This window comes from Phycodurus eques, chromosome 6 (genome assembly GCF_024500275.1).
Source record: "Phycodurus eques isolate BA_2022a chromosome 6, UOR_Pequ_1.1, whole genome shotgun sequence".
NCBI lineage: Eukaryota > Metazoa > Chordata > Actinopteri > Syngnathiformes > Syngnathidae > Phycodurus > Phycodurus eques.
In genome coordinates, this window is record NC_084530.1 from 31,915,102 (window position 1) to 31,933,163 (window position 18,062).

General features: G+C 47.5%; 2 protein-coding genes across 2 annotated transcripts; both read right to left on the reverse strand.

The window, feature by feature from the left end:
• Positions 1–1,260: 1,260 nt before the first annotated feature.
• On the reverse strand, positions 1,261–15,433 carry kat14 (lysine acetyltransferase 14). Its single transcript, XM_061679423.1, has 10 exons — positions 15,178–15,433; positions 11,213–11,334; positions 11,023–11,144; positions 10,779–10,951; positions 10,224–10,667; positions 9,583–10,106; positions 9,358–9,491; positions 2,334–2,509; positions 2,051–2,241; positions 1,261–1,497 (listed from the first exon to the last, which is right to left on the reverse strand). The coding sequence occupies exons 1-10, from the start codon at positions 15,431–15,433 to the stop codon at positions 1,324–1,326; spliced, it is 2,316 nt and encodes a 771-aa protein (XP_061535407.1). The 3' UTR covers positions 1,261–1,323.
• A 51-nt stretch (positions 15,434–15,484) lies between these two features.
• LOC133403954 (protein PET117 homolog, mitochondrial) lies at positions 15,485–18,036 on the reverse strand. Its single transcript, XM_061679428.1, has 2 exons — positions 17,824–18,036; positions 15,485–15,643 (listed from the first exon to the last, which is right to left on the reverse strand). Exons 1-2 carry the CDS (start codon positions 17,917–17,919, stop codon positions 15,485–15,487), a joined length of 255 nt encoding a protein of 84 aa, XP_061535412.1. The 5' UTR covers positions 17,920–18,036.
• Positions 18,037–18,062: the final 26 nt, after the last annotated feature.

The window sequence follows — 18,062 nt, forward strand, 5'->3', positions numbered from 1 at the left end:
GGATCGTCATATATAGGTTTATATTTGCCCTGCGATTGGCTGGCAACCAGTTCAGGGTGTACCCCGCCTCGTGCCCGATGATAGCTGGGATAGGCTCCAGCACGCCCCGACCCTAGTGAGGAGAAGCGGCTCAGAAAATGGATGGATGGCTAGATGGGTGGATTTGGAAAAGGTTAGACCAGGGGTTGGCAACCTTAAATACTCAGGACGATTGGAAAGTCTCCCACTTAAAAAAACACCGGGAGCCATCTTGAGGATATTGCATAGCTTCTTTTTTTTTTTTAAACCACAATGTATAAAGTACTATTGTGTTTCACACGAAAACTAAAAAACAAAAAAAACACACTTTTGAAGCTTACTTTCAAATAAAATAGTCAATGTCTATTTGGGTTGTCATTGAATTCATGAAATGAAAGCCAAACTTCCAATTATTCATCTGCAGCCAACAACAACTCCCCATCTGCTTGTTTCATCATCCTTTGATCGCATGTGGACCATACGTTCGACGGTCAACTTGTATTCAAAAGGAATTTTGTCACTTAATAATGTCAAATATATATTAGCAAAATAATAACCAATTTGAATATTTATTTTTGCTGGTTAATGTGATTTTGGCTCGTGAACCTCAGCGTACAGCGTCGGCAAATCAGGGGTGCAAAAGATACCGCCTTCATCTTCACACTCAATTGTGAGCTGTCATCTGTTAGGTGTGAGTGAGGTTTTCTTTTTAAAACCTGTTGTTCACATAGCATTAAATGTTCTCTTTTCGTCCGAAACTTTTCTTTTTTGGGATTTCTTCAAGTGTTGGCGCCAGGTGTCGCACATCGGCGGCTGTGACACATTTTGAGCGACAAAAAAATAACTTTGAATGTTGCAAGAGCACCATCATATTTCAATTTAGAATTGCATTTGAAAAATGAACAAATTAAAATAAAAAGAAATTTAACTGAAATACTATTTATTTTCCCAAGCAGAACGATGAAAGAGGCACATGCGGCTCTAGAACCGCAGGTTCCAGACCCTGGGTTCGACTAAGAGTTACGCTTTTGAACACAAAGGAACATGATGACTTTTGAACACTTTCATTTTGATAATTTTGGACTTTTAGTAATGGGACTAATTACTTTGAGAAAGTCGTTGAAATAGTATGACTATTACAATTTCAACAGGGTAAAGTAATTGGAAGCAACTCCATTTGCAAGGTCATCTTCTCAACACTGTTGGTATCCATCACTCGGCTAAATGTCACAACCCAAAGGAAAAAAAACCCACGAGCATTTATTGACGTTTTATCGGCTCACATGACAGGAAGTTGAAGATTTGTCAGCGTCGCAGCCGCAGAAAGAAAGCGTGACGACACTCGGTGCTGTCCAGCGTGTAATACTTGTCGTAAAAGTCCAGGATGTACTCCTCGGCCTGGAAGCCGAACTTCTGGTAGAGCAACATGGCGGGATTGCTGGCAGACACGTGCAGCGTCACGTCCTTGCCCATGCACGTCTGAAAACCACACCGCACAAAAAACACACGCCAACAATTCACCAACATTGCAATTGTCATAAAATGTAAAAAATAATCCCTTCCATCCAAAGTGAATACATTGGCTTTCCACAAAAAAAAACAGGGAAATTGAGCAAATCAATACATATAAAAAACAGCGAATAAGTGAATCCACGTCTCGAAACCTGCTTGCTTTGCATAAAAATAAAGTTATTTTGTATTTTTGAAAAATAATTCTAGTAGTACGGTGGACGCCATTTGTGGAGGGTTAGGGACCAGGATAGATTCACCACAAAATCTGCAAATGCTGAAGTGCAAATATGCGGGTCCACCGTAACTCGATTATTCCTCAACATATCTCCTAAACCCTTTGGTTTGGTCCGTTACTTGAGGAAGCCATTCTCCGATTAGCTGACAAGTTGCAGTTGAAAATGCACACCAAGAAGCCAGTACAGGCCCACATTCCCACGGAGGGCTTTTCTGGGCGCACGCGCACCAGTCACGTCGCCAGTATGAGCCCGGTCCCGAGGAAGTCCCGCACGTGGGCGCTCACCTGAATGAGGTGGTAGATCATGAAGGTTCCGATGCCCGCCCGCCGCCACTCGGGGTGCACCAGCAGGAAGGAGACATATGCCTCGTTGTACTTGACGTCGGGCACCATGAAGCCGAAGCCCACCACCACTTTCTTGTATAGGACCACCACGCTGAAGTCGGGGTACTGCAAGCACTCCGACAGGTCTACTCCTGAGGGGAGGGGGAGGGGAGGGGACCCCCGCAAACGTCAGAGACCAGGCGGCGGGGTGCGGCCGCCGCTGGTTACGCCGCCGCCGCGTTACCTGGCCAGAAGCTGTGCTGACACATGGCATTGACCGACGGGATGTGATTGGGCCGCACGTAGCAGTAGTCGAGGGGGGCGTCGGCCTCCGGGGTCCAGCCGGACTCCCGGCGGTGGGGGTGTGCTCGGATCTCACCCAGCAGACGCATCTTCAGGGGACGGCTCTCGTAGTCGCGCCTAGCACACCGGGCGGGCAACACATGAAAACTAGTCCGCCGGAACGCTACAATCGACCGCGTGACTGTGTGTTATTGTCCATGTGATGAAACATGCGCAACCCCGACGTAGTGCCCATGTGACGGAACGACACCGTTGCTAGTCAGGTCACTCGCCCCGTTGTGCTACTACACAATAAGCAGTCTGCAAACTCCCTCACCCATCTGATGCACAGAAGCCGCCCACACCCACGACACGCACATACCCAGTGATTATATCAACTTAATCGGATTTCCGTGCTTCAACATTGGGACAAGGGGAACATGAAAGAGTTTGGCTTGGGCTCATTGACCCCAAAAGGGGTGATTATTCATGATGTCCCCATCACATTTGTATGCACCGAGTCTGAGTCTTTGTATTTAAGCGTCTGCTGATACCAGGTCCCGTTCCGATAATCATCCAAATTTTCTGTAATTATTGTGTAGCCGAGGGCTGAGGGGGCTGGGGGGGAGACAAATCGAATATCTTGGCCAAGTCGACTCCAAAAATAGGTCGACACAGAATTTCTGCATCGAAGCTCCGCTGGGACCCCCCAAAAAATACCCACTGTATGAGTGAGCTGAATGGTAGTTAGCAATAAAAAAAATTTTAAACCGAAAATGGTAATTGCTAGCGCGTTAATGCTGATCGATAATGCTAACCGTTTAGCAAAGGCTGCTGTTTTTTCGTCAAATTCTATACAGAATTTACACCATACACTATGGATGAAAATATACAGTTTAGGGATCAAATTCCAGCACTAAGAAATGAGAATAAAATGCATGTTAGTTGTAGAACAATAATAATAATAAAAAGTCAATTTTTTGGGGGGGAGGGGGGGGGGCGATGATTACTTGACAAAATATCTATAGGATAATCAATTCTAAAAAGATTCGATTGTGACAGTCCTTGTGTAGCCTTTGTATATAGTTACATACATACAAAATGTATACTAATATTTTATATAGATAAAATATTTACAAATATTTTAATAGTATACACACACACGATATATTGGGGCTGTAACAATACACCAAAGTCATTTCGATACGTATCACGATTTCTGACCCACGGTTCAATACACGATTCGATTTTTGAAGTGGGGGGTAAAAAAAATAGATAAGATTGTAATTTAAAAAAAAAAAAAAAAAAAAAAAAAAAAAAAAAAAAAAAACTGGACTATTTACTTAGGACACTTAACTATACATGATTGTAAAAAATAAAATAAACTCCATTCTGTGCTGCAAACAAGAAATTAAAATATGTAAAAACTAAGAATCTTTTCTCTAACAAAATAGCTACCATTTAAAATATAAAGAACTAAACAACGCTGTGGAGTTTAGGAAACAAACTTGGTGTCTGTGCCACGACGTAAACATTTAGTTAACACTGTAGCAAACTTCCTATCTGTGCTGCAAACCAGAAACTAAATAACAAAATGGGTAAAAAATAAACTTCTCTCTTACTGTCTCAAAGGATTTGTGACAGCCCAGTGCTCTCTGTGCAGCCAGGTTTACAACAGTGTGCACCAAGTACACACTACACTAAAGACTACAGGTGTTGCAGCAGTGTCGCAAAAGGCATGTTATGGAACGCTCACAATAGTAGCAAGTACTGTTGGCACACAGTCGTCGTGGACACAACATTGGGGACGAAGATGAACTTTCACTGACATTGTGCTGCTCGCTTCCCTCGTTCCTCTTCCTCCCCGGTGAGTAGATCGGACGAGGCGAGGCTAACGATGCACGGCTAACCGCTATGTTAATTCAAAACTGGGGGGGGGGGGGTCTTTTTCACCCGATCTCGATCAACTGAAAATCACGTGATCGATCCCGATTTTCAATCAAGTGATTGGATTGGGACAGCCCTAGTGAATATAGTGTAGAAGGAACTCAGGTAAAGTGAGCTTCCTTTGAAGGGAATAACTCCCCTTATGGCTAAGAGAAGGGGTGTCCAAACCTTTTCTTCCAAGGGCCCCATGCAGAAAAAAGGCGACAATGAGACTTTCACACAAAAACAATCCATCAGAGTAGGTAAAGCTAAGCAAAGCTACAACATATTTTGATATATACTGTATATTAAAAAAAATAAAATAATCTAGGTAATAAAGCAAAAAGTCTGATTTTTCAGGATTTTGGAGTGGCCAGTCCCATTAGAACAAATTCCCCTCTCCACTGAGCAGCAGCAGCATAATCACATCACCACAACTGGAATCAAAACAGCAAGATTCTGTACAGAGCTGACCTTGGCGTCACATCTTGTGTAATGATGTGTGATTGGTTGAAAACAAGGAAGTGAGCAATACGAACAAACTTTCTCTTCTCCTGCCTTTGCACCCGCTGTAGAAAGTAGATCCTATAGTCCAATGCAATCAAACCACACGTACAGTGTCCAATGTATATTTTAGTCTATGCCGAGGGCCGCTAAAAATGAATGGTGGGCTGCAAATGGTTCCCAAGCCATAGTTTGGACACCCCTGGGTGTCGCCACGGCCGCTCGCTTCCTGCTAAAACTTGCCACATTCCCACGACTTAACTACCCTGTCTGGCGCGTGTGCATCTGTTTACGTTATGCGTGTATGTTTGTGTATGTGCGCATCGTTCATGTATGTACAAACAGCAAAGGAACATAAAGGAGAAATCCACCAAAATGAAGACGAAAAAACATGGATAATATGGTCCAAACATTTACTCGCCATGTGGCGGATAGCCCTCTGAGATGGAGACGCCAAACGGAAAATTTAGCCACATTTGGCGCCTGACGAGTGTTAATTTTAGACCCCGCCTGCATGCTTTGCAAACAGACCCAAAAAGGTCTGCTGGCGCTGATGGCATCCACCACTTCTTTAATTCATATTCCTATATTTAAGTGCGGTGTAAATGTTCGATGTACAACCCCAATTCAAATGAAGTTGGGATGTTGTGTTAAACAAATAAAAACAGAATACAATGATTTGCAAATCATATTCAACCTATATTGAATTGAATACACGACAAAGAAAATATATTTCATGTTCAAACTGATAAACTTTGTTTTTAGCAAATAATCATGAATTTAGAATTTTATGGCTGCAACACGTTCCAAAAAAGCTGGGACAGGGTCATGTTTACCTAGTAGTACCCGCACTCTTTTACTACGAAGCCACGCTGTTGTAACACGTGCAGAATGTGGTTTGGCATTGTCTTGCTGAAAATAGCAGGGGCGTCCATGAAAAAGACATTGCTTGGATGGCAACTCATGTTTGTTTCTCTTTGTGTTTTTCGTTCGTCTTCGGAGACATTACACGACTCACTTACACAAGGGGAGACATGCTAAACATAAACGAGGTTACTCCGGACTTTCTTTCACAAATCCGCTCAGTTTTTTCCCCGAGTTACTCACTGGAGCTGCGACGGTGGTCTTCGGCGCATGGAGGCGGAGGAGACGCCACAGAGGTAAGCGAGCCGGCATCCAGGTGAAACTTCGCAAGAGAGGATACAGACTGGCGTTTCCGTCCATCCACCACGCGAATGTACGCTCCATACCCAACAAAATGGACGAGCTTCATCTTCTGATAAAGTCCAGTAAAGGCTTTGGACGTTCCGCCGCCATGTGCTTTACGGAGACTTAGCTTTGTGAGGGTGTACCCGATGGCGCCGTCATGCTTCCGAAAACATACGGCGGCGAGATATGCTTCTGTATCAACGAAAAATGGTGCACGGACGTCACGGAGCTCAGCACACACTGCAGCCCGCATTTGGAGTCGCTGTTTTTGAACTGTAAGCCATTCTACTCGCCGCGTGAGTTCGCATCATTCATTCTCGCTGGCGCCTATATTCCGCCTCCAGCTAACACTAACGCTGCACTGCTAACGCTTGCCGAACAAGTCAACGAAATTGAAAAAAAAACACCAGGACTCACCCCTCATTATTCTCGGGGACTTTAACAAAGCTAAACTCAACCACCAACTCCCGAAATACAAGCAGCACATCGACTGTCCCACCAGGGAAAATAACATTTTGGACCACTGCTATACTACGCTAAACAAGACATACCGTGCCAAACCTCGTGCCGCCCTGGGCTCGTCTGATCACTGCTTCATTCACTGAATATCGACGTACAGGCAAGAACTTAAATGCGCGAAGCCTACAGTGAAAACAGTGAAAAAGTGGACCAATGAAGCCAAGATGGAACTTCAAAGCTGTTTCGACTGCACAGACTGGAGTGTCTTTGAAAATTCAGATGGCAGCCTGGATGAATATACGGACACTGTTACATCTTATATCAGTTTCTGTGAAGAGGTGTGTGTACCAACAAAGTCATTTCGCACTTTCAACAACAACAAGCTGTGGTTCACTGCCAAACTTAAGAAGCTTCGACAACCTAAGGAGGATGCATATCAAAGTGGGGACAGGGCCCTGTATAATCGAGCTAGAAACCAGCTGACTAAAGAAATTAACATTGCAAAGAGGAACCTCAGCAAAGTTGGAAAAACAGTTTAGCGCTAACGACTCTAAATCAGTCTGGCATGCATTCCAATCGCTGACTAATTACAAGCGACGATCCCCCCCAAGATGAGAACAATAGTCGGCACCCGGCTCTCAAACTCCTGAAGATTGCAGATGACACCACTGTCATCGGGCTCATCAAGGACGGTGACGGGTCTGCATATCAACCGGAAGTGGAGCGGCTGGAGCTGTGGTGTAGCCGACACAACCTGGAGCTGAACACGCTCAAGACTGTAGAGATGATCGTGGACTTCAGGAGGCATCCTTCCTGTGGCTTCTGAGAAAGCACGGCCTGCCACAGGAGCTGCTGAGGCAGTTCTACACAGCGGTCATCGAATGAGTCCTGTGCTCTTCCGTCACAGTCTGGTTTGGTGCTGCTACAAAAAAGGACAAACTCCGACTGCAACGGACAATCAAAACTGCTGAAAGGTTTGTCGGTACCCCCCTACCCACCCTTGAGGACTTGGACGCTGCCAGAACTAAGACAAGAGCGTGCAAAATCCTCTCGGACCTTCCGCATCCCGGTCACTGGCTCTTCCAGCTCCTTCCCTCAGGTAGGCACTACCGATCAATGCAAACTAGCACTACCCTCTTGCAATCACTTCTTAAACACTTAACCTACAATTCCGTTGCAAAATGCTGACAATTTTTTTGTCTTGAGTTTGTTGTCACATTTCTGTCGCGCCAATTATATATTACTCGCGCACTCACTGTAGTAGTCCACCACACTGCACTATTTGCATATCTGTTGTTGACCAATACTGGCCACTCATGCCAGAGTAGCATCTGCTCCATTTGCACACTGACTGCAAGATGTGCATAATCAACATTGTCCCAGATTATCGTACTACTCGCTTGAAGTCTCGGTGCCCTTTGGACAATGGTCATTGTACCGAACTATTGCAATATTAGTCATTCGAACTGCTCTAAGTGCTAGAGGACTCTGCATCTTTTTGCACAATTGTCAAAAAAATAAATCAAATGTACCAGCATTACCAGATAACTAGCAATATTTTTTTGCTCAGTGACTGTTTTTCCTCAATGTCTTTATGTCTCAAAAGTGTTTTCTGTCAAAACTGTTGTCGTACTAGAGCGGCTCCAATTACTGGAGACAAATTCCTTGTGAGTTTTTTGGACATACTTGGCAATACATACTTGGACATACTTTCAGCATTAATGGTGCCATCACAAATCTGTAAGTTACCCATGCCATTGGAGCTAACACAGACACATACCATCACAGATGCAGGCTTTTGAACTTTGCGTCCATAACAGTCCGGATGGTTGTGTTCCTCTTTGGCCCGGAGGACAAGACATCCACAATTTCCAAAAACAAATTGAAACGTGGACTCGTCGGACCACAGAACACTTTTCCACTTTGCGTCAGTCCATCTTAAATGAGCTCGGGCCCAGAGAAGCCGGCGGCGTTTCTGGGTGTTGTTGATAATTGACTTTTGCTTTGCATTGTAGAGTTTCAAGTTGAACCTTATTTACTGACATTGGTTTTCTGAAATTTTCCTGAGCACATGCGGTGATATCCTTTACACATTGATGTCGGTTTTTGATGCAGTGCCGTCTGAGGGATCGACGGTCACGGGTATTCAATGTTGGTTTTCGGCCTTGCCACTTCCATGCAGTGATTTCTCCAGATTCTCTGAACTTTTTTGTATTATGGACCGTAGATGATGAAATCCCTAAATTCCTTGCAATTGTACGTTGAGGAACATTGTCCTTAAACTGTTGGACTATTTTCTCACGCACTTGTTCACGAAGAGGTGAACCTCGTCCCCTCTTTGCTTGTGAAAGACAGAGCAATTGAGAGAAACAATCACGACACCCACCTGCTCCCAATTCGCCTCTTCACCTGTGGGATGTTCCAAACAGGTGTTTGATGAGCATTCCTCAACTTTCTCAGTCTTTTGTGACACTTGTCCCAGTTTTTTTAGAACATTTTGCAGCCATAAAATTCTAAATTAATGATTATTTGCTAAAAACTAATTTGATCAGTTTGAACATTAAATATCGTCTTTGTAGTGTATTCAAATAAATATAGGTTGAACATGATTTGCAAATCATTGTATTCCGTTTTTATTTCTGTTTAAACACAACATCCCAACTTCATTGGAAATGGGGTTGTATAATGTTATAGTCGCTTACGATAACAAAATAACTTTTTAGGAATAAAAGGCCTACTACACTACAGTAGCTTAATGTTGTTTGGGATGGAACGCTAAGAATCTTTTGAGGTGCTCCTTGGCGTTAAACGTTTGAGAACCGCCGCTATCAAGTGTCTGCGGCGTCCTTGGACTGAGTCATGTCATACATTAAAAAATGTTTGTGTACCTGATGTAAGGTTTGAGGAGGCGGGACGTGTACGGGCTCTTGATGCTTTGCTCCAGAGCGCCGTCCGCTCCAGTCAGGCGGCAGGAGAAAGAAACCTGAGGTGGGGGGAAGCCGCGACGAGTAGGACAACTCACCTGTAGACAAGATTCAAAAGTCACGCTGACACCTGGACACAAAGCGGACATCCTGCTTGCTCTGCTCTGACTTCCTGTTACACGGCGTTACCTGGAAGCGGTCCAGGACACGCAGCTCTCGGCTGCCGGTGCCGCACCGTCCACCGCCCCCTTCCCGCGCACCGTAGACTCCTCCCACCAGGCTGAGTGTGCAGTCTATGTCCAGCAGGGGGAGTCCTCGCTGCCGCTTAGCCTGGCGCACCATTAGCTTGCGGCGAAGGCGGCGGGCCTGCGGCGTGACAGCTAACGCTAGCGTGCACGCGTCCAAGCGACGCCGCAGCATCCGCTCCTCGTACAGGCTGATGGGGGCGTGGTGAGGAATTTGAGGGGCGTCGCCCCCGTGGCTTTTGTCGCAGCGAGCCGGCCTCTTCCGCGCCGGGCCCTCGTGGGCGGTGGCAGAGAGCTGCGAGCCTAACGCTTCTTCAAAGTCGCCCTGGCGTCCTTCGTCATACTCGCTGTCCGCCTCCCGCTTGATGTGATGTTGTGCCGGGCAGAGCTTCTTGCGTGCGGCAGCGGGGGGAGGTGCGTGCTCCATCCCGGGGTCGATCATAGCATCCGCCTCCATTTCCTCGTCGTCTGGACGCCACAAAAAAAAAAACTAGGGTTGTTGAAATGAATCATATCCAGTTGAGGATGAATCTTAAACTGCAGCGCAATGCGGGCACGGTCCCGTGACGGGAAGCACAGACTCACCGTGAAAGAGCGCCTGGGGCGGCATGGCGTCCGGGATAAGGTCGGCCTCCGACAGCAGGCTGGGCGTGGCCGAGTGTGAGGCCGGCGTCCCGGGGGCCGAGAAGTCGGGCGAGGGTGACGGTGACGGGCTGGTCAGCGGCGTCCTGTCGGAAGAACTGAGGGAGGAGAAGTCCACCACCTCGCCTTTCTCCAGGAGCACGTCCGGCGGCCGCCGCCCAGCCCCCCCACCGTTGGCACTACCCGCTTTCATCGGCGTAGAAACTGTGCTGCGGTTGGCAAAGCCCGCTTCCTTCTGAGCCCGCCGTATGTCTTTGGCCTCCTGCGTGCGAGAGCGCTTCTCCTTCAGTTGCATGGCTGTCTCCACAGGATTCTTGTTGCTGCCCCGTTTCCGCAGACCCTCCACCATGACAGTAGGCTCCGCTGCTGCAGTTTTGCGCACTGCGCCTGCCACACCAATTATCAATTACTAATCACAACCAAAAAACAACATACAAAAATGAATGTAAACGAAAAACATGACCTGTGTAACTGTTAGCTTAAGCGTGGCTCGCGCACCTTTAACCTTGGCGACAGCTTTGTGGGCATGAGCCCGCAGGGTCGGAGGTCGGTTGTGGACCAGCTTCCACCATCCCGGTTCGCTAAACTCCTGTGCCCCTGAACGGAAGAAAGCGGGACTCCCCACAGACAGGCAGCCCGCCACCGTGCTCCACCATGTGGACGTCTTCTTTCTGCTGGGCCACCAAAAGTAGATCAGATGCACCGGTCGGTCGTCGTGTGAGACAAAGTAACAGGAAGTGACCTGGATCCCAGGAGGAAGTTCCAGTGGCGGCTGATGAATGCACAGATGTCCTCCTTCCATCGGAAGTAGCCTTGGCGTCCGGTCCCTTCCAGAGAGAGATTGTACATTGCCAGCATTACCACCTGCCACACACAAACGGACGTTAGTCGCTGCCGCGCACCCACCGCCAATCACGTGATCATACAACAACCTGCTGCCAGGTGAGCCGCATCCTCTCGAAGGTCTCCTTGCCGTCCTCGGAGCAGTCGAAGCATATGAACTTGAAAAAGTTGTCGCCTTTCAGGTAGCTGGGCTGGTTCCCGTGGAGATGTGCTAGCGTGACAAGCCCACAATTTAGCTGCACATTAGCATTTCAGTGTTCCCCCGCTATATTACGCTTCATTGTTTGTGTCCAGCTCTGTTACCATTTGTTGCTGGTTCGCGCATGTTCACGCAGCACTTGCGTAAGGCTTAGAATTACCGCAACAACTAGGCTAGGTTAGCCCATCTATGGCGTTTTGCACGTTATGTTATCAAAAAGCTAGCGGACCTTTGTGAATACAGTGCTGCCTTGAGATATGCCATCTGCCAGTGGATTTACAGCTTCCTGACGGGCAGGACACAGCAGGTGAGGCCACCTCATCTACACACACCACCAGCACCGTAGCGCCCCAAGGTTGTGTCCTCTCTTCGCTGCTCTTCTCTCTCTCTACACAAACGACTGCACCTTAACACACCCGGCTGTCAAACTACTGAAGTTTGCAGATGACACCACAGTCATCGGCCTCATCAAAGATGGTGACGAGTCTGCATATCGACAGGAAGTGGAGCGGCTGGAGCTGTGGTGTGGCCGACACAACCTGGAGCTGAACACGCTCAAGACTGTAGAGATGATCGTGGACTTCAGGAGGCATCCTTCACCACAGCTGCCTTGTGTCAACCGTCGAGAACCTTCAAGTTCCTGGGAATTACAGTCTCTTAGGACCTGAAGTGGGAGTTCAACATCAACTTCATCCTCAAAAAGTCCCGGCAGAGGATCTACTTCCTGCGGCTTCTGAGGAAGCACGGCCTGCCACGGAGCTGTTGAGGCAGTTCTACACAGTGGTCATCGAATCAATCCTGTTTTCTTCCATCACAGTCTGGTTTGGTGCTGCCACAAAAAAGGACAAACTCTGACTGCAACGGACAATCAAAACTGCTGGAAAGATTGTCGGTACCCCCAACCCACCCTTGAGGACTTCCACGCTGCCAGAACTAAAACAAGAGCATGCAAAATCCTCTTGGACCCTCCAAATCCTGGTCACCAGCTCTTCCACCTCCTTCCCTCAGGTAGGCGCTACCGAACAATGCAAACTACAACTAGCAGACATTCCAACAGCTTCTTCCCTTTTGCCAATAACTTCTTAAACAGCTAACTTATAATTCCATTGCAACATGCTGCCATTTTTTTTTGTCTTGAGTTTGTCGTCACATTTCTGTCGTGCCAATTATATATTACTTGTGCACTCACTGTAGTAGTCTCGCACTACTACTACTACTACTACTACTACTACAACTACGACATTATCGCACTACTATCCATCCATCCAACCAATTTCTACCGCTTATCCGAGGTCGGGTCACGGGGGCAGTAGGTTTCACAAGGACGCCCAGACTTTACTCTCCCCAGCCACTTCATTCAGCTCTTCCGGTGGGATCCCGAGGCGTTCCCAGGCCAGCCGAGAGACGTAGTCTCTCCAGCGTGTCCTGGGTCGTCCCCGGGGTCTCCTTCCGGTGGGACGTGCCCAGAACACCTCACCAGTAAGGCGTCCGGGAGGCATCCGAATCAGATGCCCCAGCCACCTCATCTGGCTCCTCTCAATGCGGCTCTACTCTGAGCCCCTCCCGGATGACCGAGCTTCCCACCCCATCTCTAAGGGAGAGCCCGGATACCCTGCGAAGGAAACTCATTTCAGCTGCTTGTATCCGGGATCATCATCATCATCATCTTTCAGTTTACAACCCACAGCTCGTGACCTGTAGGGTAGGAACGTAGATAGACCGGTAAATTGAGAGCTTCGCTTTTCGGCTTAGCTCGTTCTTTACCACAACGGACCGATACAAAGTCCGCATCACTGAAGACGCTGCACCGATCCGCCTGCCGATCTCCCGTTCCATTCTTCCCTCACTCGTGAACAAGACCCCAAGATACTTGAACTCCTCCACTTGGGGCAGGATCTCATCCCCGACCCGGAGAGGGCACGCCACCCTTTTCCGCCTGAGGACCATGGTCTCAGATTTGGAGGTGCTGATTCTCATCCTAGCCACTTCACACTCAGCTGCGAACCGCTCCATTGAGAATTGGAAATCACGGCTTGATGAAGCCGACATCTGCAAAAAGCAGAGATCCAATTCTGAGGCCACCAAACCAGACCCCCTCTATGCCTCGGCTGCGTCCAGAAATTCTGTCCATAAAAGTTATGAACCGAATCGGTGACAAAGGGCAGCCTTGGCGGAGTCCAACCCTCACCGGGAACGAGTCTGACTTACTATCGGCAATGCGGACCAAACTCTGACACCAGTTGTACAGGGACCGAACAGCCTGTATTAGGGGGTTCAGTACGCCATACTCCCAAAGCACCCCCCACAGGACTCCCCGAGGGACACGGTCGAACGCCTTCTCCAAGTCCAGAAAACATGCACCCTCGAGGACCCTGCAGTGGGTGTAGAGCTGGTCCACGGTTCCACGGCCAGGACGAAAACCACACTCCTCCTCCTGAATCTGAGATTCGAATTCCAGACGGACTCTCCTCTCCAGCACCCCAGAATAGACCTTACCAGGGAGGCTGAGGAGTGTTCCTGCAGTTGGAACACACCCTCCGGTCCCCTCTCTTAAAAAGGGGGACCACCACCCCAGTCTGCCAATCCAGAGGAACTCTCCCTGATGTCTACACGATGTTGCAGAGGCGTGTCAACCAGGACAGCCCCACAACATCCAGAGGCTTTAGGAACTCCGGGAAAATCTCTCCAGAGATAGGACAGACTCTGCTTCCTCATGGGAAGGCGTCTCGGTGGAGTTGAGGAGGTCTTCGAAGTATTCTCCCCACCGACTCACAATGTCCTGAGTCGAGGTCAGCAGCGCCTCATCTCCACTATACACAGTGTTGATGGTGCATTGCTTCCCCCTCCTGAGACGCCGGATGGTGGACCAGAATTTCCTCAAAGCCGTCCGGATGTCTTTCTCCATGGCCTCACCGAACTCCTCACACGCCCGAGTTTTTGCTTCAGCTACCACCAAAGCTGCATTCCGCTTGGCCAGCCGGTACCCATCAGCTGCCTCAGAAGTCCTACAGGCCTAAAAGGGCCGAAAGGACTCCTTCAGATTGACGGAATCCCTCACCGTTGGTGTCCACCAACGGGTTCGGGGATTGCCGCCACGACAAGCACCAACCACCTTACGGCCACAGCTCCGGTCGGCCGCCTCAGCAATGGAGTTGCGGAACACGGTCCACTCGGACTCGATGTCCCCCCGTCTACCCGGAATATGAGCAATGTTCTGTCGGAGGTGGGAGTTGAAACTCCTTCTGACAGGGGATTCTGCCAGACGTTCCCAGCAGACCCTCACGATATGTTTGGGCCTGCCAGATGGGACCGGCATCTTCCCCCACCATCGGAGCCAACTCTTCACCAGAGTGTCCAAGACATGCGGCCGCAAGTCCGATGACACGACCACAAAGTCGATCACCGAACTGCGACCAAGGGTGTCCTGGTGCCAAGTGCACATGTGGACATCCTTATGCTTGAACATGGTGTTCGTTATGGACAATCCGTGTTTGTGGACGGCACGGTCGGAAACCAAAATTACAAGGATGCCTGCACATGGTGCTACATACGGTTGCGCACACGTCGTACAATCACAACAAGGGAACTCCGAACTTGGAATCACCTTTCATAGGTAGGGAAATATTTTTTGGCTCTTTTTTCAAAAGGGCTGCAATTTGGGTAAACCTCTTTTATATAAAAAAAAAAAAAAAAAAAAAAATTTTTTCAACACTTAGTTTTATTGACATTGCAGATTTATTTATTTAGAGAAACATGCTGCCATCCAAGCAACGTCTATTTCATGGACGCCCCTGCTTTTTTCAATGCTACCGCCAGATGACAACCGAAAGAAAATGAACAAAGTGGCGCGCGTACCTGCCGGGATCCACTTGTGGCAGCGCTCACAGTAAAAGGCCAAGTTGTCGCAGGCCCACGCAGCATCTGTCTCCTCACCCAAGTCGCTGGCCAGGGAGTCGCCGCTCTGATCGTGCGACAGGTCCAACGAGACCTGGTCCTCGGACTCGACGATCAGGAGCGTCTCACCCTCTACCTCGCCCTCCTCCAGACCCTCAGAGGCGGAGGTGCACGCCGCCTCGTCCTCGCCACCGCCCAGCTCTCCGCCGCTGTCCATGACCTCGCCTGGAAGGAAGGACACCCGCACGGCGAGCCTGACGTCTTTGAGTCAGTGGGGCGCGTGGTCTCGAGGACAGAGCACCGCCTCCCTCTGCCGCCGCTCCTCTTCCAGGTGAGCGCTCAACTTGCTGTTCTCCTCCAGACGCCGCACGTTCTCCTTCTTCCGCTCCAGGCGCTCCAAATCTCTCAGGACGCCTTCGTGGAGACGCTGCGCGCACACACATAGCCGGCCGCAACCAGTCAAAATGAGTCAAAACCATCTATCCGTTCTCTATGCCACAGATGCTTATTGGGCTCAAGGTTGCGCTGGAGTCCTTCCCAGCTGACTTTGGGTGAAAGGCAAGGTATGTCCTGGACCGGTCGCTGGTCACAGACAACCGGTCACAACTGGTCATAACCTGGAAAAGCCAGTTAAAACTAGACTTTCCATCAATCTGATCTGCTAGATCGGTTCGGTAAATATTTTGCATTTTATGTAGGGATGTCCTGATCCAACTTTTTCACTTCCGATCCAATACTGATATTGTAGCCTTGAGTTTTGGCCGATGCCCATATCGGCCTGATCCGATATCAGCAATGATCATATATACTTTACTTATTTTGAAGCATGGAATGTTAGAAAAGGCTTGATCAAGTGATATTACACAAACAGAGAACAAAAAATCATCATCAAAATCAACAGTAGGTATGAGGAAAAACTGACCCAATTTAATAAGTTACACCTGTAGGGAATGTTGCTTGACAAGTCACACACTTAGGAAAGAAGGCACGTTGATCCCACAACAAAATCAAAACAAAATCAGCTCATGATTATAAATGAGATTGGCTAATGTATTTTGAAGGGTGAATTTATGGCAACGGCAGAAACAACTCGAAAAAAAACTTTTCAGAAACATAAGTCGACATTCACATCGGTGAGGACGGTGGTTTTGGAAGCGCCACAACAAATAGGAAACTGAGCGAGTGGAAGGATGTCACCGCTGCTGCAGTTAACGGAATGAGTTCAACAGGGAGGACTGCAAGGGGGGGGAGAGAAAAGGAAAAGAAAAAAAATAATAATAATAATAATAAATAAATAAATAAAGGTCCCACTTAAAGGTCACGTATTTTACCAAACCAACTTTTTCTAGTATTTGCGAATATTGTCTCTATGGTGCCTCAGTAAACATCCATCCATTTTCTGGACTGCTTCTTCTCACGCTGGTCGCGGGCACGCTGGAGTCTATCCCAGCCAGAGAGGGGCGAGAGTACACTGGAACTGGTCGCCAGGCAATCGCAGGGCACACACAACCATTCGCACTTACATTCACACCTACAGGCAATTTAGAGTCTTCAATCAACCTACCATGCATGTTTTTGGGTTGTGGGAGGGAAACCGGAGTATCCGGAGAAAACCCACGCACGCAAGCACAGGGATAACATGCAAACTCCACACAGACGAGGCGGGGATTTGAACCCTGGTCCTCAGAACTGTGAGGCAGATGTGCTAACCAGTCGTCCACTGAGCCACCCAAAAACAAACAAACAAATAAAAATATAATAACAATAAACAATAAGCATGTAAAATAAATGGAAAAAAAGTAATTTTAAAATAAGTAATAAAGCAAATAACATTTGGCGACGGCTTGTGCATGTCGTTTTACTAGGAAAAATGCCAAACAACCTCCGTTCAACCCTTACTAACCCGACATCGACCTGTATCTATTTTTTATTTAGAAACGCAAAACATACAAATTCGCGAAACATACAAATTCAATCGCCAGGGGGTGAAATTCAAACAAAAGCAAACATTCAGTCTCATTACGGAAATAAATTATACAGAGCACATAACTCTAAAGTGTTATTATGTACTTAAACATTCGTGGCGTGCCTAATGGACCAAATATATGGCTTGAATTCATTTTCAGAAATGCTAAAGAGTGGTTTTTGATTAGTATACCGACATTTATGAATATGCCTTTTAGTCAAATGTATAATGAGATTAATAATATATTTAAACAAATGTTCACAGGTGGATAGTTAGTGAAGCCAAACAATATAAATTCAAAGCAAAGAGAAAGATTTGGTTCTATACAGAGTAAAATCAAATTATAACTATCTTTCCATAAGTGGGTAATTCCAAAATAAAATATCAATGGATCCTTCACAACAAAAGCAATTAGTATCAATGTCTTTTATGAACCATTGCAGAAACAAATTAGACGGGTAAAACCTATGAAATATTTTAAAGGATGAGTCTTTCATTTTATTGTTCATCAAATATTTTGCAGATAAATTCCAAACTCGTCCTTGCTAAATAGCTAGCCTAGCTCGCCATTAGCCACCCGAAGCTAAGTGCGGTCTTTGTACGCCCCGTCCGTCCTCCTGGTTCGGCTCGGTCGGGCTCACCTGTCTGTCCCAGGCCTGCCTGAGGTGTACCGCAGTCACGGTGCTCACAGTCAGAAGCACAGAAAGTCCCAGAACCGCTTTAGAGGTCCGAGACATTACGTTAGAATTCTTCTTCTTCCTCGTCTTCTACTTCCGCTTCTTCTTCTTGTGTAGTTTTATGGCAGTTGGCAACAAAGGTTTATGTGCATTACCGCCGCCTACTGTTCCTCCTAACTTATTAGCCCAAATAAATCCATCCA

Bases quoted from the DNA above. Each gene is read 5' to 3' on its own strand.
- kat14 (XM_061679423.1), bottom strand. From the start codon at position 15,433: ATGGACAGCGGCGGAGAGCTGGGCGGTGGCGAGGACGAGGCGGCGTGC. The intron at 11,335-15,177 runs GTACGCGCGCCA...TTGTCACGCTAG, and splicing joins CCACAAGTGGATCCCGGCAG to CACATCTCCACGGGAACCAG. The intron at 2,510-9,357 runs GTACACAAACAT...CCGGTGTGCTAG, and splicing joins CTCCTCAAACCTTACATCAG to GCGCGACTACGAGAGCCGTC.
- LOC133403954 (XM_061679428.1), bottom strand. From the start codon at position 17,919: ATGTCTCGGACCTCTAAAGCGGTTCTGGGACTTTCTGTGCTTCTGACT. The intron at 15,644-17,823 runs GTGAGCCCGACC...GTGTGCGCGCAG, and splicing joins GGCAGGCCTGGGACAGACAG to CGTCTCCACGAAGGCGTCCT.